General features: G+C 42.6%; 1 protein-coding gene across 1 annotated transcript in view; it reads right to left on the reverse strand.

The window, feature by feature from the left end:
• Window positions 1–2,884: 2,884 nt before the first annotated feature.
• Window positions 2,885–25,581, reverse strand: part of wasf1 (WASP family member 1) — a 29,017-nt gene continuing 6,320 nt past the window's right edge. The window contains exons 3-8 of the mRNA XM_076084192.1: window positions 22,040–22,193; window positions 18,460–18,577; window positions 7,446–7,609; window positions 5,558–5,737; window positions 3,914–4,482; window positions 2,885–3,611 (exon numbers count right to left, since the gene is read on the reverse strand). Coding sequence (XP_075940307.1) covers window positions 3,454–3,611; window positions 3,914–4,482; window positions 5,558–5,737; window positions 7,446–7,609; window positions 18,460–18,577; window positions 22,040–22,193 — 1,343 coding nt within the window. The 3' untranslated portion in view covers window positions 2,885–3,453. The remainder of the gene's footprint in view (window positions 3,612–3,913; window positions 4,483–5,557; window positions 5,738–7,445; window positions 7,610–18,459; window positions 18,578–22,039; window positions 22,194–25,581) is intronic.

The following is a 25,581-nucleotide window of genomic DNA, read 5'->3' on the forward strand; positions in this document are numbered from 1 at the left end:
TAAAGTGTATGCTCACAACAGGCTTTCCACTGTGGGGGGTTGTTCCAATAAGATGTCTGCCGCTGTGTAGATTACAGCAAGGAGGAACACATACAATCACTTTAGCATTGGGGCAAGATGGTATTTAGCTTTTGTTTTACCATGAATTATTTGGAGGTATAAGTATAATTCAAGCGAGGAGCTGTAAAATGTATTGTCCAATGTGGCAAAAACCCATCAGGATGATATTACGGTACACCAGCTAATGATTATTTGCAAAAGCTATTTCAGGTCTGTTGACTGCAGTTTAATGTTGGGGGTAAACAAGCCAGGCAATTTCCTCCAAGGTGTAACAGTTGGACATCTTCCAAGCATGAATAGAATAACTCACTGTACACAGGCTTTTGATAAGCCTCCTTCCTATCAGGATGCTGCCAACTGCGACGAGAGCTCTACACAATGTATTGAAGTTATAATCCACACGGAACCAAAGCTGACATGTTTTTGAGGCGCGGGTGTCATGTGCCACCGTGACATGAAGGCTCAAATGCCCCAAAGCGTCTTTGAAACCGCAGGCTTAGAGGACAAAGTGACGGGACAAAAAAAACCAAAAACAAGATTATAACAAGAGTGACAAGATAATAAACATGAAAAGTTCAGGAGCATCCTCTGTTTAGACAGACAACTGGGAACAAAGAGACACAGGTGAGGGGAGGTGAGGAGAAAAGCTGAAGAAAGACGAGTGTAAGTGAGAATGAAACGGGGGGGGGGGGGGGGGGGGGGACGACGACACAGAAACAGGAGGAGGTGAGAGTGAAAGTGTGAACTTCTATTGTTAACCTTCATTCTTTATTTACATCTCTGACAAACAATATCTGAGATGTCTGTCATGATGGTTCTTCTCCTCAACAGGTCCAGATGTGGATCATTAGGAAAAACAAACCTCAGATAAACTCCAGGGCCCTGTTCTTGATACATGGATACGATTTGATTGTTAATGATTTGACACTGTTCAGTTATTTAAAACTGGCTTACAATGAATCCGGATTACGGCCAAGACATTTTAACCTGAACCCTCATATACGAACCTCATTTTCAGATACAAATGACCTCCTTTCTTAATGACTTAATGAGTAACCAGTACAATCTCTTGGTGCGAAATAAAAACAGAGGGTGAAATACCTCTACACGATAACGTTCACATTATTTTCAAATAGAAACGACTAAAAGTTTCTGATGTTTGAAAGAAAAATGGATTTAGAAAACAGCTAACTTGGTTCTTTAATTGCATTTTAAGGTTTCATTTGTTAGTGTTGGATACGTTATCTTCTAATAACAGCCATATGATTGACAGACGGCACATCTTTACTGCAGCTGCACAGTAGTTCGGAGTCGGGACGCCCTGTCAGCTGAATGTTAAAATACCAGGAAATAAAGCTGATGAACCATTTTATACATTCTAACTGAGATGAAACCCGACAGATTTTCTCATGAAGCACATACATATCCAGCAATCAATCATGCTTATGATTTCATACTAAATAAAACCAACTCAAACTGATCTGGAATAATTTTATTGTTTCAATCCAACTGTATAGACAGATGATGTCATAGATTACACCACAAATCCCCATAAAACTGTCATTATTTATTTCTATGTTTTCTGGTTGCATTAGTCTAATAATAATCCGAAATATTAAGTGAAACAGACGTCTTTTGTTCTTAGTACCCCAAACTAAACCAGGATTTTTTTTTTATTTAACAGATTTTTGTTGCTTTTTAGCTTTCTAGATATTTACTTTCTTACTTATTTGCTTTGTTTCTTGGTCATGATTCATCTTACTGTGTACAAGCAGGGCTCAGCCCAACAATAACAAACCCATACCAGTTAGGGCTGAAACATAAACATTAGGTTTTTATTAATTCAAGCAAACTGTTACAGTCAACAGTTACATAAGTTACATGGTATACCGTATTGATGTAATCGTCTTTTTTAAACCAGGGTTTCTGTCCCTCTCTTCGCCCCCCCAAACATAGAAACAGCAAATCCATACAAGCGCAGGCAAGTAAGTAGTAACGGCACAATACATTCATCAACTCAACGATATGTTTTGTACGAACAATAAGGCAAGTAGAAGAAAGAACGAACAAACAAACAAACAGAAAAGGATGGCAGACATTTTCTTTGAAATGAGCCAAAACAAGGCATAATGTATTCTTCTTTCAGGCCTGCAAAGGCAGTATCACATACAATGTCTTCTTTTGAACACCGTTTGCTGCTGTAGAACCAAACGAGGTAAGGCTTCTCGTTAGTGGGGGAAACTGAGGGAAGAGCTGCCTTCGGTGGTGTTGAGTGGTTTGTATCTGGTGTTGGTCAGACTCTCATTATCACGGGTATCCTTCTCAAAATTCAAAGTTTTCCTCAGCACACCCGAGTATTCATCAGGGACAATAAGAGAGGCAGGAAATCTGATGTACACCTACAGCATCTAATCACTTCCAGTGTCCATTTCTATGGCAGAGAACTTGAGAAAAGGATGGGAGCTCAGTATGCAAAAAAAACACCAATGGCTCAGCGATTACCTCTGACATTGCCTGATGTCAACATGAGCATCCTAAGAACCTGGACAGACAAAAAGCGCCAATCTCTCGGCATACATTTCCCTGGGGTAAGAGTTAGTTGTAAGTGGATGGATATGCACACGTGTGGCCAAAAGCAGACATATGATTCCCCTTCTTCAATTTCAACCATACAGCAATCGTCACATGACATACCAACACAATCTTTTGCTTGTTCCGAGTGGTAAAGTCAGTCCTGATAACAAGAGAGAAAACAAAAAGGACAACCCAGCTGGTGGGTACTACTACTGTTCATGTAGTGGTCAGTATCAACAACTACTGGCCCGTTAAAACTGCAAATGTTTCAGCAGAAAAAGGTAAATGAAAGACTGTAAAATAAAACAGCATTCATTCAGCCACCAGGTGGCAAAACGGTGCTGAAGAACTAAGGATAAATGCAACATGCCTTCATTTATTCCTTCTTTTTTTTTTACATCGACGTACAGATAAGAAAGATAAAACAAGTGGTTCCTCAAAAAAAAAAGTTATTTTCATGTATAACAATAGTAAACATGGGGGATTTCATCACTAGAAATCCAGAAGAAACAAGGTCATGTGGTAGTGCAGAAAAGAATAAATGCAAAAACTTCTCTTGGACACTTGAACACTAGAAAGACCGACGAGGGGCCACGTGGAGATTCTCCTCCGAAACACAAACCACGAGACAAAAAAAAAAAAAAGTTTGACAGAGGAAAAGTGGGCAACATCGATGTTTCACTTCTTTCCAGAGTAGAAAGGTCTCTTTGATGACGAGGTGTGGAGTGCAGGTTTTTTTTTGGGGGGGGGGGGGGCACCCGAACACATTTGTCCCTTGCTGCTTTTTTTCCCTCTCTCTTCCATCTCTCTGATCGCCAATCACTCCATCCAGTCTCCTTCGTCAAACTCTGACTCGTCCTCGGAGTCTGAGTACTCCACAGCGATGCGGCGTGACAGGATGGTGGCCACATCATTGCCAACGCGCTCGTGCTTAGCCTCTTGCTCTCGCTGCTCCTCCACTTTCCGCAGCTGTATGCCTGAAAGAAGCAGTAACAGAAAGCAGGGAAAGTTTAGGATCACGTACTGTGGGGTCTTCACATGGCTTTGTTTTGTCTAACCAGCAGCTCAAAACCCAAATATATTCAATTTACTATGAAATCAGCAGATATTCAAATTTCAGAAGCTGTGACAAGTGAATTTTGGGCATTATTGCATTTTTCAGCTGTAACTTTAAAGATCTTAATAAAAAGCATACACGTGTGTGCTTTGTCCAGAGAAAACACGACTCGTCCCTGCTGGCTGGGGAAGTTTCAAACATTCCTAGTAAAACTCGACCCACCTTTTCTGATAGCTTCCAACAGGACGCTGCGTGCATCGCTGATGGGGGGCAGATTGGCTGGATGGTGCCTCTTGCTCCCCACATCGTGAAAGCTGTGGGGCGGCGGGGGGGCCATGGCTCCTGCTGAGGGGAAGGCCGGCACAGGTGGCGGGCCTGAGGGACAGGGCGAAGAGCTCCGTGCTCCGGGGTGGGGCAGAGGAGGAGGCGGCGGGGGAGGAGGCAGGATGCTGCCGTCCGACTGGGTCCCAGAGCCCACGGGTGGGCCCCTGTCCAGGACCTGCTGGAGACGGGCCGGGGAGCAGTGAAGGGGAGGCGCCACGGGCGGAGGGGCCGGGTGGAGCACCCCAGGGGCGATCTGGAGAGGAGCAGGCGGAGGCGGGATAGCCGGGGGATACTGCTGGACTGGTAGAGGAGGAATGGGAGGAGGAGGAGTGCCCCGCAGGCCTGTGGAGGGTAACGGGGGAGGTGGAGGGGGGAGAGGGGGAGGCGGCGGAGGAGGAGTGTTGGAGTTGAAGCCTGCTGTCCGGGCTGGAGACTGGGGTCTGCTGTCGGAAAAACCCGAACTGGAACTAGAAGGATGAAGAGAGAGGAAAAAAAGAGAAGGAGGTCATGATGGGGAAATAGACCGCTAAAAAGTGAGAGGGACAAAAAGTTGAAATGTTAAAGAGTGCATATGAAGATCCAAGGTTGTTGTGCCTTGTTCAATAAAAATCTAAAATTAAGAGCCTTAGTTCACACGATCAATGATTTTTTTTTTGAGTGGAACAATGTGCAGCTGTGCATCAGTCTCAAATAATATGTTGAGTATTTCCTCCGAGTGCTGCATGAACTATGGGGTAAAGTGAGAAAATTTCGATATCGAATACGATGAGTGTTACTTATAAAAGGAAGAAACAGCAAGAACCAAAAGGTCAGACTGAAAAGTAGAAGTAAATCAAAACAAGATGGCTGTAAAGAGTTTGCTAGTAAGAGGAGAATATATAGCTGCAAGGACCTCTGTAAACAAATCAATGAGATATTTCTCAGGTGCTGCAGCCACAGCCTTAAATCATTCCCTCTGATCTCTCCATCCCCTTCAAACAGTGACATATGCGGCAAAAGTGCGCTGCCGAAAAACAACCTGTAATACGCTCAGTGGCCTCAGTGGCCTTAACACTGTATTGATCCTGCTCTGCTCCGAGCCTTTTGCTTTTTTTTTCTTCCTTCAGCTCTGATCCACAAAACCTCCATCTTTCCTTCCATCCCTTCTTCTTCTCTGTGTTGCTCTGCTGAGCTCTAACAGAGCGAAAAATCCTCGTCCTCTCAAAAAGAAAAGTAATGAAATGCCACTCACTTCGACCAACTGATCCATAAGAAGAAGAAAAAAGAGAGAAAACAAGCAAACCAAATAGATGGGGATGGGATTGCAATTTGTGTGTGTGTGTGTGTGTGTGTGTGTGTGTGTGTGCTCGTGAACCTGACACACAGTTTACACTTGAACCTGATTGGGACACCAGACGAGCAGGATTAACTTTACAACTTCCAGGCAAGCAAATGTGAGTGAGCACCTATCACTTTTTGCAATTGCTTTGCAAAACCCATAAAAACGCTCTATTAAAGGTTTTCCGACGGGACATAAAACTGAGGTGTCGTCTCCTGTCCCACCTGATCACAGAGGGTGGCTTGATCTCTCCAAGTGGGTGCATGAGAGGTGGAGGCGGTGGAGGGTCGTGGGGCCGTGAATACATTCTGTCCCCAGTACGGTTCAGCAGCTCGTTCATCTGGATGTAGGGCAGCGCCGCCAGCGAGAAGGGCCCGTCCAAATGTTCCAAGTACAAGGGAGCCCTGAGCAGAGAGACATGTTGTCCTTAACTCACAGTTTGTGTGGTTCCCCTTCGAATTTCCCTCGCTAAATTTTGTTTTTATTTTGTTTCAAGAAATAGACATTCTGGCTATGACTACTGCTCATGCTACATATAGCATAGATCCAGTTCTCCCAACCGTTTTATCTTAAGAAAGAAACGAAAAAAATCTTGCATCCTGTTGATTTACAATGTCTCGGCCCTCATCTTCTTGAGGTAAATTTCTTTCATATTCTACCTGATGAAGGTCTGAGTGACTGAGAGTGTGAGATTGTTCATCCGACGCGCATCTATGAGTCTTTGCGGTGGCCTCTAACAATCAAAACGATGTCTACTCGTGAGCCCTCGTCGCACATTTTTACTGTACATGTCAAGAAGTGGAGAGCGGTTCCACCAAAGAATGTCTTTTTCCCCTCATGAGCTTTCTAGATTTATTGGAATTGTGTTCAGAGGTTTGAAGAGATAGATGCAAAGATGCAAAAAAAAAAGTATTTAAAACAAAGAACGTTCTGATTTTTCTTCTTCCTCATCCTGTAAATCATCTTACAGGCTGAAGATGATCTAGCAACAGGTTTGGGAACTATTACCATCGATGTCTAAATGTTAATGTGGTGTGTACAACAGTCTTCTTACTCCTGATCATAAAATGTGTAAAAATAAACAAAATAAAACATCTTTTCATGATGAATCCTGTATTTATAAAAGCAAGGTTGAGGGTTGGAGGTAATTAGGAAACGTGTTTCAAGCTTGTTGAGTTCTGTTTGTGAGAATTAATTTGATTAAAATCTACACTTTGAACTGTCATATGAAAATAAAGATGACATGATGTTTTTTTCTCAGTGAGTCTGTGGACGCAGCTGATCTTGATATTTGAACACATGAAAAATAAATGAAATACAGGAAGTAGAATCCTATGAGGCTCTATCAAACTCTACTATGGCTCAGGTCAAGGCTAAAAATCCTTTACTTACTCAACGACAATTACAGTTAATCTGTTTCTTTCTGTATCTTGCACCAGTTTTGTATATTTTCTTATTTATGAGCAGAAATGTAAATGTGCCTCTGCTTCAATTATAATTCAGACGATGCTTGGTCAGTACTGCTGGGCCGCTTTCATGGTCCAGAGGAGTGTGTTCATCACACTCTGTGGCTATTTGGTGACAAATCAAGCAGCGTGCATTCAACAACCATCTATATGTGCTGACACTGCGGTATACTTCCTCATCAATACTTGGAGAAAAGACTTCATGTCAGCTATTCATGGCACTGACAAATCAGAAAACAACCACTTTGCATAAAATCAGTTTTTATTGATCACATTGACTGTCAGAGGAATTATTAAATGGGCACTTGGAGCTGTGAGGCACAATAAACACAGTCTCAACTGTGAGGAACTTTAATTGTAGCTGAAGTGTAAATTGCAAGAGCTCGTTCTCTGTTAAGTGGGCACAATTTATTATTTTTGTAGATTATATCCTGCTGACAAAGTCTTTCTGAAGCTCACTATGCTGTATTTCCATGATTAAGTCCTAACAGGCTAAGTAGCCTTGACTTTCCTAGTTTAAGAAATTGTAATTGCATGCCTGAAAGTAGACCTAAATGTTTGTCTCTTAACTTTTGGTCTTGTAGTTACAACCAGTTTTTTCCGCTCTGAGATGTGTGACGAAGACTGGACCGCCACCTTCACGTACCTGTTATCGTGGTAACCTGCAGAGCCGTTGGCCTCTCTGTGTTTGTCGTCAGGTATGTCCTGGGCGAGCTCTGCGCCCAGTGCCAGTTTCTGCCACTCCTTCTTACGATCGTGAGGCAACCGCGGTATCTTATCGGCCTCCTGCGGGCGGTCTATCGCCTTCATCTTTGGTAAGGAGGGGTGATGGTGATGGTGTGGGAAGAGGCAGATTAGGAGATGATGAGAATGAAATTGGGGGATGAATGCATAAGAGATGGTTTGTGGATGGAGAAAAAGAAAAGGAGGCGAGCGGGAAGAGACAAAAGATAACAGATTATTACTGTTCAGACACACATTTTAAACACACATATATATTGTCCCCTCTGGAAATTTACACTATTTTCTGATGTGCTGCTACACCATGTTTATTTAACTGTACATGTGCCACATACATATCCATATACCAACTCCTCCCTCTTAAACAATTCACCCTCATTTTAGATAGCACGCTTCTTTCAAAAATAACTTTCTATCTGTCCTAAACTAGGTGATTTCAAATAGTCAAACAGTACTGAATTAGCTCTCTGAAGAGAGAAATCACACACACATTTAAGGAAACACTGTCGTTCAAGCTTTGGGAACTGGGAGTGCTCATTGACGGACTTGGGCCAAATGAAGTTATCATGCAAGTATATATTTTTACTGAAGCATGAAACTCACAATTTGAAAACGTTTTTACATATTTCCCTTAGGTTCATCAACAAACAGCACTCCCTGCCACCCAGACTTCAGCATGACTGACTCAACACACACACACACACACACACACACACACACAGTGGTAAAGAAACTGAGCAGCGAGCTGCTCTAGCAGAAATCACACACAGTGTTTTGAAATAAATCTCTGTGTTTTCACATACCTGCCCTGGAAGGTCTAAGTACCTGTAGACCTGATCATACATGCGGGGATCCTGCAACTATAAGAACAAAAACAAAAACCACAAGAGAAGCACCGGGGTCAAAAAATCAACACGGCACAGGATTGAGCACGACACCGCTGCACACAGTCGGGCACAACAACAGAGTGGGCGTTTAGAGAAGGTGGGACTAAAGGGGAAAAGAAGTGCTGTTAAACAGAAAATGACAACACATGGCACCGCTCGGGGGGCGTCACACAATGCAGGTACTGTAGGACGCAGCGGCACACACAGTCCAGTCCAAACACACACACACACACACACACACACACACACACACTGAAAGAAGACTGAGGTAGAAAGAGAGAGATTTCACTGGAATGGAAGGACAAGCTACAAAGGTATTTCCACACTTTGAAACCTTACAACAACAGCTCACACTGAAGAATGACATGCAAAACAAACACACACATGCTCGAGTCAACTCAAAGTATACATGACAGGTTAAAGCACAACAACAACACTAAAATCAAGTAGGGATCGTTTCACAGTTCAACTAAATACTGATGTGAATGAATCAGTTTAGTCATCCTGAGCCACTTTATGCATTCATATCAGAAAATAATATACAATTCTGACATTTTATAGGTAAAGGTGTGTGAGCATGAGGCTGGTGTTGTTCTATATTTTTCGTTTTGTCAACAGATCCCACGAAAAAGACAAAAAACAGCAATGTGTTAGCAATACTTTCTGCCTGTGGCACTCAGCCGCAAGCCCTTTGGTTTCATACTAATGATATCAATCTATATGACGAATTTATGCTTTTGTTTTGTAAAGGGGCTAAATCATCAAACAGCTGGGCACTTCACATTGTAGAGGTAGCGAACACTACTCAGGAAGGATTAAGTAGTGCCTCTGTTGGGGGATATGTTCAGCTGTATGTGGGATTAATGTAAAGTTAACAACAACGTCCATGTTCATTGTAATGCACGAACATGTCACACAGTGCACATCTGCCTGGCGTGTTTTTAATAGTTTGTGGACAACAATGGAACTCTATGGCACAGATGAATAAGATATATCAGGCTTTGGATACCAAAGCAATACCTGTCAGGGGAATCAGTTCATTGTTGCTTTTTGTCTTCTCATGGGATTTGTTGACAACAAGAAAAACACAGTCTTATCCTTTAAGTGTAGATCAGTGTAAAATGAGCTTTAAAGCAAGCTGTAGTACAGTATGGGTGAACGCATTCGACAAACTGCCTTCACACAAACACAACATTATCCCCCTGTTGGCTCCCTTCAGAGGAATCAAACCATTATTAAAATCCTATTTCTAGTAACAGAAACACAATACAGGTTGTTTGTGAATGTACATATTTGTGTGTATGTGGTGGTGTATTATTTCCCCAAGAAATGTTTCAAGGCAAGGTAAAAAAAAAAAAAGGGCCTCTGAAACATAATTTCCTGGGACTCTGCATTAAAACCAATATTAATCGATTTATTTACACTTAGATCTTCCAGGGTGATGTACCCTGGTTATTCAATAACTGTGTGTGTGTGTGTGTGTGTGTGCATGCATGTGCATGCATGTGTTGGTCTTCAAAATGAAACATGCTTGCTGATTCAACACAACGTGGGTTGTGGACAGCGTCTCCTCTGCTTCAGCTAAGTGATGTTGATGCTGAGAGCGAGCATCCTAATGGTAATGCATATTGATTAGGTTCTGATTCATCAGGCCTATTAACCGTGATGAGGCATTGGCCGAGGGGAACACACACACACACACACACACACACACACACACACACACAGACAAACAACGGCCTCCTGCGCTGCTCCAGCACATTTATACATCTGGACTGACAAACTGAATATCATTCATTCCAGACATGAACCCCTGACAACACTGCCTGCTGAGGCTGAAGGAGCTGCATCAGAAGGTCAAATATTTTAACCTATCTTCCTCTCCCATTTTCCAAACTGTGCAGAGCTTCAATAAGTCTGATAAGAAGGTTACTTTCAGTCGGACTAACCTCTGACTTCCTAAGAGGTTTGCAGTTATTGTGTCTCGGCAATATTCAAAGAAGCATTTCAGACTACATTTGCACAAAAGAAAACGAGTGAACATTCTGCCATACAAGTTGAAAGAGCATTATTATGGGGTTTTGGTTTTAATTGATGCAACAATGAGGAGTGGCAGGAAGAACAGGTGGTAGATAGATAAAATGACAAGGAAACACACAACACATAATGCCACCAGACAACCATCTGTCCAACAAAGAGCATCACAGCGTGACGGCTTTAATGCAACATGAATGTGAAAACAGCAACGTAAACAAGAGAGGGAGGTACACTGTCTTTGTATATGAGAGAAAATGAGAAACTGTGTGTGTGTGTGTGTGTGTGTGTGTGTGTGCATGCCCGTGTTTGTCACAGCCGTTATAAATGTGGCTAATTTCCGAGGGCTGTGTGCCTCCGCTAGGTCGTCATCTTTCATCTGAATGGACTCGTACTGGCAGAGAGAGTGTTGCTGCGTAGGCACTGCGAGTGTGTATGAGTGTGTGCAACACAGCAGTTCTAGATTTATGATATGTACAGAACGCTCTCTGTCTGTGCACACCTTCCTACTCACTCGTATGTGAATTTTCGTGTGTACCTGTGTGTCTCTGTATGTTTGTGTGAATGTTCAATGCGACAGACTCAGCAGAACTGCGGCTGTGCAAGCGGGTAAATAACCCCCACAGGGAGGCCCGCCGAGGCGCACACGGCAACTGGACCACCCTGCTGCGGACAATAACACTAACCCCACACACACAATACACACTTTTCTGCTGCTGCTGATCTGTTGGATTTGGGTTGTACAGACTTGTACAGTAATGATCTGAGGGATACTGATTTCGCCTGATGAATGCAATAAAAGAATAATAACCAATACGATTAAGAAATGCAAATGAGTATCTTGAGCTGTTAGGATTTGATATTTGTAACAAAAAAACGTGCTCAAATGTGTCAGAAAGTGTTAGTTTGACCACTAAACCAATACCAGCAAGGCAAACAAGTCATCTGAAGAGGGCTCTCATTCCAAAGACATGTGCAGTTAATTCAAATCCACGATCACCTAGCGTATGACCGGGTTGTCTTTTAGTGAAGTGTCTACTCCGTGGCTGTGTCCCAAATTCCTCCTTTTCCTACTTCAGTGATATTAATGTGTAAACTGACAGGTGTGGCGAACGACGTTTACATTTTTTTCAACCCTATTTTCCGATGTTTTGTGTCTAATGGGGGCAAACATTGGTCTAGTATCGAAGGAGAACGCTGCGGATGGCAGCCGCTAAAAAGGCAGTAATGTAATCACTCGTGGCATACAAACACTTTTAGTGGACGTAAATGGACGGTGAGGAGTTGCCCCCAAGCGATTACATTACAGCCCATTTAGCGGCTTCCGTATGCAGCATTCTCCTTCAACACAACAAACATATTGTTGTCCCCATTAGTCCCTTAGACACAAAAACATGGAAAAATAGGGTCCAGGTTGAAAAATTCCCAAATTATCTTTAAAAGCATTTAACCGTCACTGACTAAATTTGGAATTTGGATCGGCCATTTCTTTTCAGGTTAGGCTGAGACTAGACATACATAAATAATTGAATGAATAAATAAATAAATATGCAAACCATAACCAGCAATGCAATTCAAAGCAGCTGAGCTTTGCATTTATTTTTGTGAAACTGCAATGGCGGTTGATGCATTGACTTGCAGCTTGCAGTATGTATTGGCTACAACTGTCTCTTCTACAACAGAATAAAGATACAGCTAATGAGAACTATGTTTTACTCCGAGTGCCAACCGGTTTACCTTCAGTTGAAATAGCATGTACGGCAATGCTGCGTTCATGTCATGACGTGAAGTCGTAAACATGGAAATACCCTCGATCCCATCGGACGTGAACACGGCATAAAGCCAGCTGTTATGTTTAAAACTCTGTACCCTGTTTTATAATTGAGCAAAGATGCACTGTAGAACTAGTCAGACATCTAGTCAGAATTCTAAGGCTAGGATAAAAACTACAACATTCAATGGGGCCTCAAATTTTGTCCAACAATTTTCTCTTTTTTCGGAGGATCACTGATAAGACGCTCTGTCTCCTATCACAAGAGTAGAACTGGGATGCAGTCAGGGGCTTGTTAGTTGTTAGGTTGGAGGTGGGGTGCTCACTCGTCCACAGCAAACCAGAGGGAGAGTGGATAGAGGGGAGAGAGTGAGGGAGGGCTGCAGGCTGCCGCGTGGGGAGCAGACACTCTGGTGGAGGGGGGGAAGAAGGGAGAAGGTCTTACCTCTGGGGCAGTGAGGAAGGGAGGAGGGGTTTCAGAGAGGACTCTTATGAGGCCATTGGGACACACAAGATAAGGCATTTCCAGCTGCACAGAGTTAGACAGAGTTAGACCAGGATTCAGAAAAAAAAAAAAAAGGTTCAGAGAAGATCCTGAAGCAGTATTTCAACTTTTTTTTTACTGAGACACAATTCGGGGGAAATAACACTATCCTATTAACCACTGAGACATTGCAACATATCACACGCATGTTGGGTGTCTTCAGGTGGCTTAAAATAGCAGATATTTTCACATCATTTTTTAGTGTGAAAGCTGTTTTTATTAACATAAAAATGATATCCAAGCTGTAACTGGTAAAAGCAAACAGAGTTTTCTGTCTTTCTCCATTTTGCTTTTTACTTTTAATGCAAGTCAGTCTTATTGTATAGGGGAGCTATACTGCACATGTCTGTTATGGCAAACTTCATCCAATGCCTCACTTTCCTCAGCTGCTCTTGCACCTGCAATGACTGAAACAGTTGCACTAGCTTGCAACAAGATACAGGGAGACAATTGAGTGTGCTATTAGCACACTGGCTGAAAAGGTCCCGTCCTAAAGTGTGCAAACACAGCATCCTGTCCACTTTCTTAGCTGCATCATCTGGCCCGTTGCACCATCTTAATCTAATTTGACAGAGATCCAGTTTGGAGTAACATCTTTTTCATACATGCCTGTGGTGCAGGCCCTTTAGCATGTATGCAGCAGGCATATCCTGCCATTGATTGTGCTTGATTTAAACTTCATTTGATCTTGAACTGCTGTCATTGTTCTGCAGACGGCTGATCAATGAAGGAGACGATACCAAAAGTTAATTTAGTGGATACATTTCTTTGCTTTCATTGAAATTGCTGCTTTAATGAGGTGTTGCATATAATCTAAATATTGTTACACCAACCCTCATGTGTAGAAAAGGTGCTGTTAAAGCAAGTCAAAAAAATCTTTAATTAGAGAGCTTCTCTCTGGTCAGGGCTGCCTGCTACATGATGTAACTGTAATTGTAATTGTGGACGAGCTTGAAATAATTAACGAGCATATTCTGTTGCTGGAGGATAATGATATTTGTAAACATGGCTTTTTACCCAAAGATGTGCAAAGTATGCTGTGCTTTACTAATGACAGTTTAGGCCACCGCTGCCAAAGCATCACGGTTAAAGGTCAATCAATTTCTCTATTTATTTGCTAAAGTGTCTGAGTAATACAGATTCTGCACATTCAGCTCCAACACTCTGAAGAGTCTGATTGGAAGACATTCTATTTTTGTGTTTTTTTTTTTGGTGTTATCTTCTTCTAATCCAAATATCTTTAAAGAGGTGAATTGTGCCTAGCGACACATACAAAAAAAGCCCAGAGTGTGTGTGTGTGTGTGTGTGTGTGTGCGTGTGTGTGTGTGTGTTGACAGTGGGAGCAGCTGCTGTGGCCCGTAGCAGCAGGGCACTGTACACTGTGTCAGTCTCGGTCCATCTCTGCGTCTCAGCGCTCCGAGCGAGCCGTCTCAAGTCTCATGAATGGACCTGAGAGCAGGTGCCGTGGCAACCGCAGCAAGTGAGGGGGGTGGGGGGGGATGAGGAAGCAGTGAAGATGGAGACATGACCCTCTTTGCTTACTGCTACTGTATGTATCTTTGGAATAAGGATGTACAGTATGTAGCTCTTGAAACACTTGAGCACAGTGAGTGTTTCATGTGTCTTCAGAGTTGCTCTGGTGTGTCGGGAAATTTAAAACAGAAATATACTGAATATATTCTGGACATAAAGGAAATTGCTGATGCTTACATAACAGCACACTCCGCTATGTTATCCTATAAGATTGCTACTAGCTGACACATTCCTCACGTCAGACTTTGGTCCTTGTCAGCTACCTTGTAGCATCTTCACTTAATCGTGTACCGAGATACTGACTTTTCTGTTGCACCTGTTTCTTGAAACTTTCATACGAGTGTGCAGAGGGACATCTTGTACGACTCAAATGAGTATATCGATTTTCTCTGAGCTGTCGTCATCAAATAATGATGTAAACACAAATTCTGGTGTTGTTATTGTCTGGTTTGACGCTGTACATCACGTTAGCATTGCAAATTGAATTCCTTGTTGTCATTAAATACTTCGACATTTTGCAGTTTAATTAGGGTCGGTCACCTGTGATAACGTGGGGAAAACTTTTTATACTGACTCGACAATTCATTTCAGCCTGACGGCCAAATAGTGTCCAAATAGAAATAAAGGCTAAAAATAAAAAAAATGACATGGGTAGGAGAGGCCGAGGGCGTCTCCACAGGGGATCCAGTCGCTAGAGACAAACCTCGATCTAGTGTGGACTCAAACACTGATCTCAAAGAGAAGCAGCGATGCTTTCGTTCTCTCTTTTCTCCTCAGTCCCTGGGACTTTCCTCTCTCTGTCTCCCTCCGACTGGCTCAGCACATAGTCTATTGCTAATCCACCGAGGGTGAGGCTAACACAGGAGCTAATGAGATTAGAACACTGTAGGCTTCTTTTCCCTTCCCTCCTGTCCTGTGCTGCTTTCAATTTATCACTGCCTGCTAATCTGTGTGTGCCTGTGTGTAGCGTAGAGTGTGTGAATTTGGTTTTAGACTATTAGGGATATGACTCTGTAAGAAAATGGCTGGTGATTGAAAGAGATGAAGTAGGGGCTTAAGCATTTTAACGCTTATTACAGAGATCTATTTTCTGTGATGTATGATACAACAGAGCGCGGACGCATTACATGAAGAACGCTGGTCGGGAACTGGATCTATTTTAGCTTAATAAATCTCTCAAATACTATTAAAAAAATAGGCATTACGCATCTTTACAGGTATGTAATGTACTGTTAACACTGTGCATTACTCTATCGTGAATGCCCTTTTCGCTCTTTGCTCGCCGAGTCATTCAAATGTGGTCCTTCGACACTCGAGGCTCAAACATTTTGAATTGTGGTCTTTCCTCCGGGATGTAAAAATAAACTTTGACCTGAACCCGTGAACTGTGTCTCTCTGTACAAGAGCTGAAATCAATTACTTTGGTTACTCACTCGAAGGCATCCGAACCCCTTATCCTGCTTCAGTGGATTCAAGGGGCGATGAGTCTAAAAAAAAACGTTTAAAGAGTCGGAAAGACGAAGCTAGAGCTCCCTTAAGACACGATCCTGATCTCTGTTTATTAAACATGCCAGGACCTCTTTATTGTCCTTTGATTGTTTATCTTCTGCATAAGAATCCTGGATGCCATGCATGTTCCTATGTAGTGTTGTTTTTTAGGTTAGCCTTTTTGTATTCTTCTCTGCTTCCTTTTCATTTTTAGTTTTTCTTTAATTTGACCAAATAAGGTGAGGGATTTTGTCTTTACTTCCATTCAGTGTGTCCATCTTATGGTGGAAGTTTTCTGTGTTTAAAGATTCTTGATAACAAGGCTTGGTGAGAATTCAACATAATCGTTTGTTGACTTTCGGTGGTATCGTATTGTGATGATATGATCATAAGAGTAAAATCTGATTTAAAAACGTTTTCTTTCATATATTTGATGTGTTTTGTCTGGAACACATTTCATCAGTTCATTTTACATGTGAATTTGACACATTGTGATAAATATTGAAATCTAAAAATGTTCAAGTTGTGGGAAAAAGTAAGATGAGCTGGAGGGAAAGAGTGAAGACAGACACGAGGGAGGGAGGAAGTGAGGCAGAGCTGGAACATTGTCTGTCACGGAACAAAGTGTGTTGGCAGCCAATCTCAGATAGCGTCACGGTGACTGACAGGTGGCGCTGCCCGTCAGGTCCTCGACACTGCAGCTGCATTGGTGGATCATGGTCGATTTAGATCTGTTCAAGCATTTGTCTGTGCATTTCCATGCCTGAGTGTGTCTGAAAGTGTGCGAGTTAACAATGGCAAAAACTGTCTTTATGAATGGAATATGTAGTAGAAGCAGAGAAGGATTTAGCTGGTATCTGAAATCTTCTGGCGAAATAATATACTAAGTTTACAAAGAGTAAACATATAATTTACTGCAACACACACACACACACACACACACACACACACACACACACACACACACACACACACACACACACACACACACACACACACTTCATGAACACTGTGACTGAGAGGCACATTGAGATGATGTGGCAGAATGAGCTAAGTGAAGAAGTGTAAGGCTGTGTGTGTGTCCATATAGCGTTTTTCTCTGGAACTAAATCAACATATCACCACTCTAACCATTGTTGTATGATGGACTAGCATCGCCATGCTTTTTAAAAATCTTTTTGGGTTATTATCTATCTGGGTAAAGCGCTTTTTTCTCTAGGCCGACCAACCTCAACCTTGATCTATCAATGATTTACACGCTCAATTTCCCCCATGTGAGTGTGTGCACATAACTCTCCTTTTCCATCCCTCACCCTTTGAATGGTTGATTCTGCATGCTTTCCATAAAACACACACATATTCTTCTCCACACTGTGTTTGCCCTGATCCTCATTCAGACCATTTATCTACCACGATGGTTACACAAACCAACAAATATGTCCGGGTAATTCCCCTAATCCATCCTGCTCTCCCTGTGAATGTCCTCTAGGCCTTTCCATGGGGTCTGTGTAACTGCCATGTGTGGTGAAGAGGGAAATGAACATGGCTTTACAAGCTGAGCCCACCCGGGGCTTTAATTGGAATGAAATCATTGGAATGAGCTTCAGCTACAAGCGGTCATATAAACCTAACCCCAAGAAGAAGAAAAAAGTCTGACAATTCAAAAAATCATGTATGTTTATTACTCTAACTGTAATGAATGCTGAAACAGAAAATAACAGCAAATAAATTCCCTTCATTTCTACAACCTCCCAAATAATTCTTGGCTTAACTTGCCCTCTGTCCTCTCTGAGCCGATTCCCACAATCATTAAAAACCTCATAACCAACAAATTATATTCTCTTCATTCACGCGAACCCTCACTCTCCTTATTCCTCATTGAAACGTGACTATAATAAGCTTTGATCGACACTTTTGATTGCACGCCCTGCTTCCCACGCATGGAAATGCAAGCTGGGACTGATTAGTGCCCCTGATGCTCAGAGTTAGAAACCCCTCTTTTGTGAGGAGGGGGTCAAAGCTGTGCATTTGATGTGGGATATGGGCTTTCTCTACATGTGCAAGAGCCCTTTTATTCAATTAGTGTGTCTGCGTGCATACAAATCCTACTTCAGATTGCATGTGTGTGTGGACAGAGCTCCCACGTGAGGTTACGTGTGTGTGTGTGTGTGTGTCTGTCTGTGTGTGTGTGTGTGTGTCTGTCTGTGTGTGTGTGTGTGTGCGTGTGTGTGTGTGTGTGTTTGTATGTGCAGAGGCAGAGCGGTGGCACACAGTGCAGGGGCAAGTGATCAGCAGATGCTCCCATTAATTAGATGTAATCATCGCACAAGGGTCGACTGGAGGAAGACTTGATTCATCTACGTGTGGTGGCTAGTTAATGCATTCGACTACAGCCGGGCCTGTGTTTCTATCAGTGAATCACTCTGTCGGTTTATTCAAGCAGGACACATCGATCTGCATCTATGGAGACTACAGGAAGCCTCTTGTGCACTCTCACTTAGTGTCTTCCTACTCGCTAACCTCAGTGCTCATGTGCTCACAGCCCACTGCTCACCACAAACACATCTATCTATTGCAGCAACAAAGAATTGTTGCATGAACAGGAGGTAAAATGTATACTGTGCACTGCTGGGACCCGGTGCTGGTGATTGTTCTGACATACCTTCTGTTTCCGCCTCTCCTTCCTCTTGTCCTCTGTGTCCTGCAGCATCTTCTCTCTCCACAGGTCAAAGAAGTAGGACGGGTTGGTGTAGAACTTCAGACCCTCCTTCCCATCGTCCCTGCAGATCGACAAAAGAAACAACCAAGAATCCCATTGCATTTTGGTTGGCATGCTGGAGTAGTAGTGCTCTTTTATTTTTTGAGAAGCTAAATATTGACAACAATCAATTTTAAAGCAACAATTCCAAAGGCTGGAACCACCGGTCTCAGGTTCTCAAAAGTGAATATTTGCTGCCTGTCTTAGTCATACGGAATAAACTGAATATCTGTTGGTTGGACATAACACATTTGAAGACTTCTTGGCCTGTGAAAAAATACAATGAGCATTTAAAAAATGTAGCTTTATTCCATTTACAGCGACAACTAACTATTAATGTCATCATTGATTCAGTTCTATTCAGCCAATTATCCTCTTGAACAGCAAATGGTAGAAAGAGGCCGTCACGACTTCCCAGAGTTCAAGGTGACTACTTCAAATGTCTTGTTTTGTTTAATCAACAGTCCAAAGCCCCCAAAATATTCCCTTTATAATAATGTCAGACTACTAAATTCTACATTTTAAAATGCAGGAAGAGGACATTTTTGCTTATAATTATTTTTCTTTTCCTGTGTCCTGCCCTTGCCTGTCTCAGTCTGCTTTCCTTCAAGAATTCCTATATTTTTTTTACCATTTTCCATGAATAATAGCTCATGTCCTGCGTTATCATTCATTCTCTCTCAACTCTGCTCCGCTCTCTGTCTGCTCCACTCGCATTACAGAAGCCGTTGTGGTTGGTGGTCACTGGGGAGAACAGTGCCATGATGATAGAGAGGGAAACGGAAAAAGACTTCTGACAGACACGGGTAGTTATCACGACAAAAAGGTCCTCCTTGACGAGGAAATTATCATACACAAAGGTGCTGTCCGGAAATGTCATTTTATATCAATACGGTGATAGATATGCCTTGTAAATTGTCCCGCTGATGTCTTTCTCTTCTTTCTTGGCTGTTTCCAAATGTCTTCCTGCCCGTGTATTTTATTCACCACTTTGTGAAATATGTGGAAAACCTGTCAAAGACTGCAGCTAGGGAACGTTCTCAATCCCCCCCTCAATAACAAACAAGCTTAACCCTTTGCAGCTGCCGAGTCTGTGTTTGACAAATCATCAGCTTTCACTCTTGCAAACTCTGCTGAATAGTAGTGACTTTTTGGGCATATTTTTGTCCCTCTCTCCTACAACATTTAGCAGCTCTTCCTGGGGAACCCAGAGGTGTTCGAAGGCCAGACGAGATATATAATCCCACATACCTGGAAAACCTCTAACGGGCGGTGCCCAGGAGGCATCCTGATCAGATACCCGAACCACTTCAACTGGCCCCTTTTGATGCGAAGGCGCAGTGGCTTTACTCTGAGCTCCATCAGCATATCTCAGCTCCTCAAAAATGTATTTTTGCGGAAACACCCAATAGAGCTGCAAAGTGAGAGGAGCTGTTTCTGGCTGTAAAGGTGCTGAAAGGCACATTAAAGGATATTTCACGTTTCCTTTGACACAAAAGGAATATACAAAGATTTTTTTTGGTGTATCACAACCATTCAGAGGTCCCATCTTGAACTTAGCTGCCTTCACCCAGTGTCGGTCACAGCTCGGGAGGCAATTATTTGATGATGACACGGATAAGCGCAAGAATACAGAACATGAAAAAGCCTCAAAGGGCATGAGTGGAAAGTTGAATGACATGCAACACAACAAAGATAGAATTTAACAATGGGATAAGGAAAGGGCGGAGGGAGAGCTACTGTAGTGTGTGCACTGCGGGTAGTATTTGACTGCTTGTGTGAATCATTATACATGGTATTCATTCTGTGTATATTTGAGGCGCGTGTTTGTGTGCGTCTTTTTTTTTTTCTTGTATGTGTGTGAGTGATAGAAGGAGAGAGAGCAGAGCAGCTGTGTTCAGAGTAGATCTGAGAAATAACAGCCTGGGGAGGTGTCCCAGGGAGACTCCTGATGTGATGTGTGGAGAGGAGAACCAAATTAGGAGAGGAGAGGAGAGTGGAGATGAACAAAATGAGGAGAGGAATACAAAATGAGGAGAAGAGCAGAGCGGAGAACTCAAAAGGGGGTGTTTTCCTACATTTCTTTGTCTTATATGATAATTAGGTAAAATTAAGCTCTTAGAACTTATGGGTTTTTATGGGTGAAATTATCTTGATTAATCAATAAAATAACCATCTGGTTAATTGATAATGAAAGTTATAGCTAGTGTCAGCCGTAACGTTAATACATAGACACATATATACCACTCTTTCTCTCGCCGGCACACTAGTAGAGCAACAGTCCTCTATAATAGATACCTCATCCTCTCTATTGGACCATGTGCTCTTGGGCACTCCATCAGTTGTTAGTCAAGGAGAGGTGAGAGCAATTCCAGCCAGAACTGACCTTAAGGATTGTATAGTACCTGTTTTTATGTCTAGTTCAACTATCACCATTAATCCTTGTTTGAAGAGAGAAAACACCTTGACATGTAGCCTTCAGCCAGCAGGAAATAAGAAATTTCAAATAAGATTTGAAAATAATGTCAGTGAGGCAGACGCCCACACTGAACTTTTGCTTGTCCCAGACGTAAAAAAAAAAAAAAATGCACCTACAGCAGATTGAAATACCACAGCCTCCACCTGTCTCCCTACAGTCCACATGTACGTGTCTGTACACACACAAAATAAAAGATTGTGTTTTTCCTGTAACCTCCTTCAACTGGCTTGGTCAGAGTGACAGTATTACACAGGGATGTGTCATGTAAGATGCTGCAGGAGAGAAAATGGAGTGAGAGGGTAAAAAAAAAAGCAGGGTGAGAAATAAAGGGGGAGGGAGTGCTGGCCAGCCGAGCTTTTTATGGATTATTCATCTTCAGATGACACTCTCTATTGCTCTGCTTGCACCGGCTCAACACTCAAGACCCAAGAAGTGTCTGGTGTGAAGGAGTCACAAGCTTGCCAATACGAATATACCTACCAACCAAGGTGCACAAGCAGCTTTCAGTTTTCTCTGTGTGCATCATTGTGTGCACGGTTAATAAAAGCCTTTTGGTGGCAGGCAAAAGTATGATACAAAAGAATAACAAATAACAGCCAACATTCAAGACCGTTTAGCTGCTTTTGTCTTTACACAGTAGGGTGCAATCAGTCTTTCTTTATGCCTTTCACTAAAATACAAATACATTGTTCCCCAATCTCCACACTGAGGAGAATAGAAACAGACAAATATATGAAAGGTTGTTATAGTTGGTGAAATGCTGGGCTCAGAAAAAGGGCTGCAATTAAACCTTCCAGTTGTAGGTAACGTCAGTGTTTCTCTGAAAGAAGGGAGCAATGTCGCTTCTCCATCTCCTCTATTGTAGTATCATCATTTCACTTGCAAAATGTGCTTTTAAAATGCACATTATAGCTTACTTTTAGCACACCATTCATAAAAAAAAACAACCAAAAAAACATCATTCCCAGAAAACCTTTGGTAAAGTTATTGAAACTGGATTCGGACCTGTAGGGCGAGAGGATGTTGAGCGGTGGCGGCTGCTCGCATGTCTGGTAGGTCTCCTGCAGTGGGACGGGCATTGACTTGCGGTCAAACAGCTGCTGGTCCTGAATGGTGGAACTCCTGAAGGCCTTCCTCATGGTAATGTCCTGAAGAGACACTATGGAAGGAAAGGAAGGATGCAGAACAAAAAAGAGAGAGGGAGAGATGGGAATATCGGTTATTAAATCAGGTTCTTTAAAAAAACATGTGACGCAGGGTTAGGGTTTACCAACTAAGAGACTCTCTGTCTCACTTATGTCTTTGATGAACACAAGCAACCATTTGGCTCCATTCCCTTTATTCCCATTATCATCATCATCAAAACATCACGGAGCACTAAATCTATGAGAAACCACTAATCATCCTCCCTTGGACTAAAGCTGCATTCTTGTCCCAATTGGATAATTCCAGTTCCCCCGACAAAGCAAACCCACACAGCCTCACAACTAAATTAAGCTAAGCCAGGCTAGGCTAGGCTAGGCTAGGCCAGGCTAAGTTCGTCTGTCAGAGGCTGTGGGGATGATTGCCCGTCTTTCGTACAGGAACAGCTGACATTTTTCGGAGGGGTGAAAGAATAACTCGATGCTGCACAGCTGAAGCTTTCAGAAAAAAAAACAGGTTGGAGAAATTGCCGAGGGGAAGAGGAAGAACAGCCACACTTATGCTAACCCTCAATCTGGTCTGGTCAAGTAGAAAACAGCAAGTCTTGGAAAGAAATCCAGAGCCTTGCAACTGGATCTGAACTATACATGAGGGAATGACAGATGGATACACTTTAATTCTGCCCAGAGGAAGACTGAAAAAAGTCATGTGGAATGTAGAAAAAAATGTTGTATTGTACCACACAAACACACACACACAAACACACACACACATACACAACAAAACAACAACATAGAATCAAATACTGAACTATTAGCCCGTGCATTAAGTTGATCGCCAAACAAGCTGAGTTATCAGGACAGTCATTGAATGCTTGTCTTGATCAAATGAGACAAAGGCATTTTACCGTGCAAAGGACAAACTAACGCAATCTGATCTTCCACATTGCAGCAGTGCATCTGGGTAATTACTTCCACACACTCTCTGTAGTGAAGGGCCAGCCACCTGAGGCACTGAAGTATCATTATTAACAAACACGATCAGTGAGCCGAGGGTCGGTAAGTAACACTCTGGGAGAGAGACAGGAGGCCGGAGAATGGAAGAGGGTGATAACGAAACTGCACGGACACAACAGAGTCAGGGTGATGTAAACAAGGGGACTGAGTGAAGAGCCACTAACGGTAAAACAAAGAGCAGGAGCTGACATGCGGGAAGTATTCCCTAGAAATACAGACTAGCTGATGGCCAGGAAGAATGTGGGAATATAAGAGCGGAGGGAAAGACGATAAAACTAACATGCGGAAAGGAGTGGTGTAGAAGAGAGCAAGAGAGAAAACAAACACGCATTAAAACACAAAGCATGACCTCTGTGAGAAATAACGGAAATTCATGAGCGAGGTGTCCCTAAGAGAGGTGCAGTAACCTAAAAAATGTAGGAAAACTGGTAATTAACATCTCGTTTCACGGGAAAACTGAACGCACAACTTTGGAAAATATAAGTCAATGTCAAAACATGAAGTTAGTCTGTGGACTGAGATGGATGTTTGGGCAATAATTTAACTGTTAACCTTCTCTTTCAAATAGGTTTGGTTAACCTGCATGTTTGTTTTTGGTGATGATGCAGCATTTCCAGATCTCAGATATCAACTTGGTGAGTACAATCTTGTTATTAGTGACATGGACGACGCCCTAAAACTATGCAAAATCAGACCCAAGTTGTAATAAACTACCTTTTAAGAACTCGTGCTTGTATCAGTGAGTGCAACGGAATAAACTTCAATTCCTAGATCAGCGACATAAGAGGCGACTAATGATAAGAAAGGGAAAAAAATCAAAGCCACAGTGGCATGACAATTACTGCACACTGCCCAAAGCGATCACAGAGGAGAGAAATGCCAGGTGCAGGGATAAGTGGGAGTAATGGGGAGATCTCAGAATTTGGAGTAGATTAGAGAGGGTAAGGGATAAAGATGTGGAAAAGGAGATATGAACATTAAAGTGATGCTTTAGTGATCCCTGTAAGGCATTTCCTTGCCTCCTTTCCACTGGAAGGTCAGAGTGAAGGTAAGGAACAACATTCTCCCTCTCACTGCTTACAAAATTACAGAGTAAATCCACATAGTAGCCAAGAAGTATAGTCATTGGCCAACCGGTGAGTGTCAATCTGGTGTGGCTGAGTGCTGCATTGCTAAGCAAGAGCGCCGTATCCTGCAGCCCCAATGCATTTAGGGAGAGCAGAGCGCTGTCGGATGGTGTGACCAAAATGTGCAAAGGGAACAAACAAGAGAGAGACAGTGCAGAAGTGTGTGTCAGGACGCATCTGATGCAGACTGAGGCTATAAACCTCTGCCAAGCAACACTGAGCACTGAGAGAGGCACACTGCACTAATCAATGTGGGCAGAAACAAAGAAGGCACACACACACACACACACACACACACACACACACACACACACACACACACACACACAGATGGATATCTTAGCATGATGTTCTACATCCTAATTACAAAATGTCACTTATTCAGCTGAACTACCAATTACACCAATTTAGTGAAGACATTCAGCTAATGAGAAAAATGTAAGTGAGCTTTGAGTGAGAGAGTTAGTGGGAGGTTCTAAATGTGTGTGTGTGTGTGTGTGTGTGTGTGTGTGTGTGTGTGTGTGTGTGTGTGTGTGCACCAGCTGCAGCAGCAGCCTCTGATCTCAGCCTGTGAACCTCCTTATCAGTAAGCCAGTGGTGGATAGTTTCTCTCTCTCTCTCTCTCATATCTTTCTCTGAGACAGATAGCATCTAGCTGAAACACCCTCAACCAAAGAGAGGTGAGGAAGTTATTGTCGCACACACACAAACTTCTCAGCTTCCCTTAAAGTTTCAAGGAAATTATGTGTTCCCTCTTCCCTCTCTTCGCCCCCTGCCTCATCAAGATGCAGTACTACACACAACTTCTGAAGATAAGAAAAGGCGGAGGCCAAACTGTCTTTTAGCATGCAGACACGGCTCTTCATTCAGTTGTACTTCAATGCAAATGCTGCCCTATATTTCCCCTCCTGCAGCCCTGAATCACTCATTCTCCTCATAGTTTTTGCTCAATTTTTCCCCATCCTTTCCTTCTTTCTCTTGTAAACATGTTTATTGATTGTCCTTTTTCTTTCATTTCGTCCTCTTCCTCTCTCTTCTTGTATAAACCATGTAATCCCGTGTTGTGGGTAATGCAAGATGTTACAAAGTAACTCAAGAAGTGAGTAGATGAACTGTATGCATCTCCTCAACGTTTTGGTTTTAACTTCAGAAGGCTTTAATCACAGTGTTTCTTACTCCTGCTTGCTGGTCATCACCCACAATGCTTCTGCATGAGCCGTCATGAGAGTAAATTATGACTCCTACATAATTGCTGAGTGGT

Source organism: Anarhichas minor, unplaced genomic scaffold, assembly GCF_050575085.1.
Source record: "Anarhichas minor isolate MPS153535 unplaced genomic scaffold, ASM5057508v1 ptg000136l, whole genome shotgun sequence".
Lineage (NCBI taxonomy): Eukaryota > Metazoa > Chordata > Actinopteri > Perciformes > Anarhichadidae > Anarhichas > Anarhichas minor.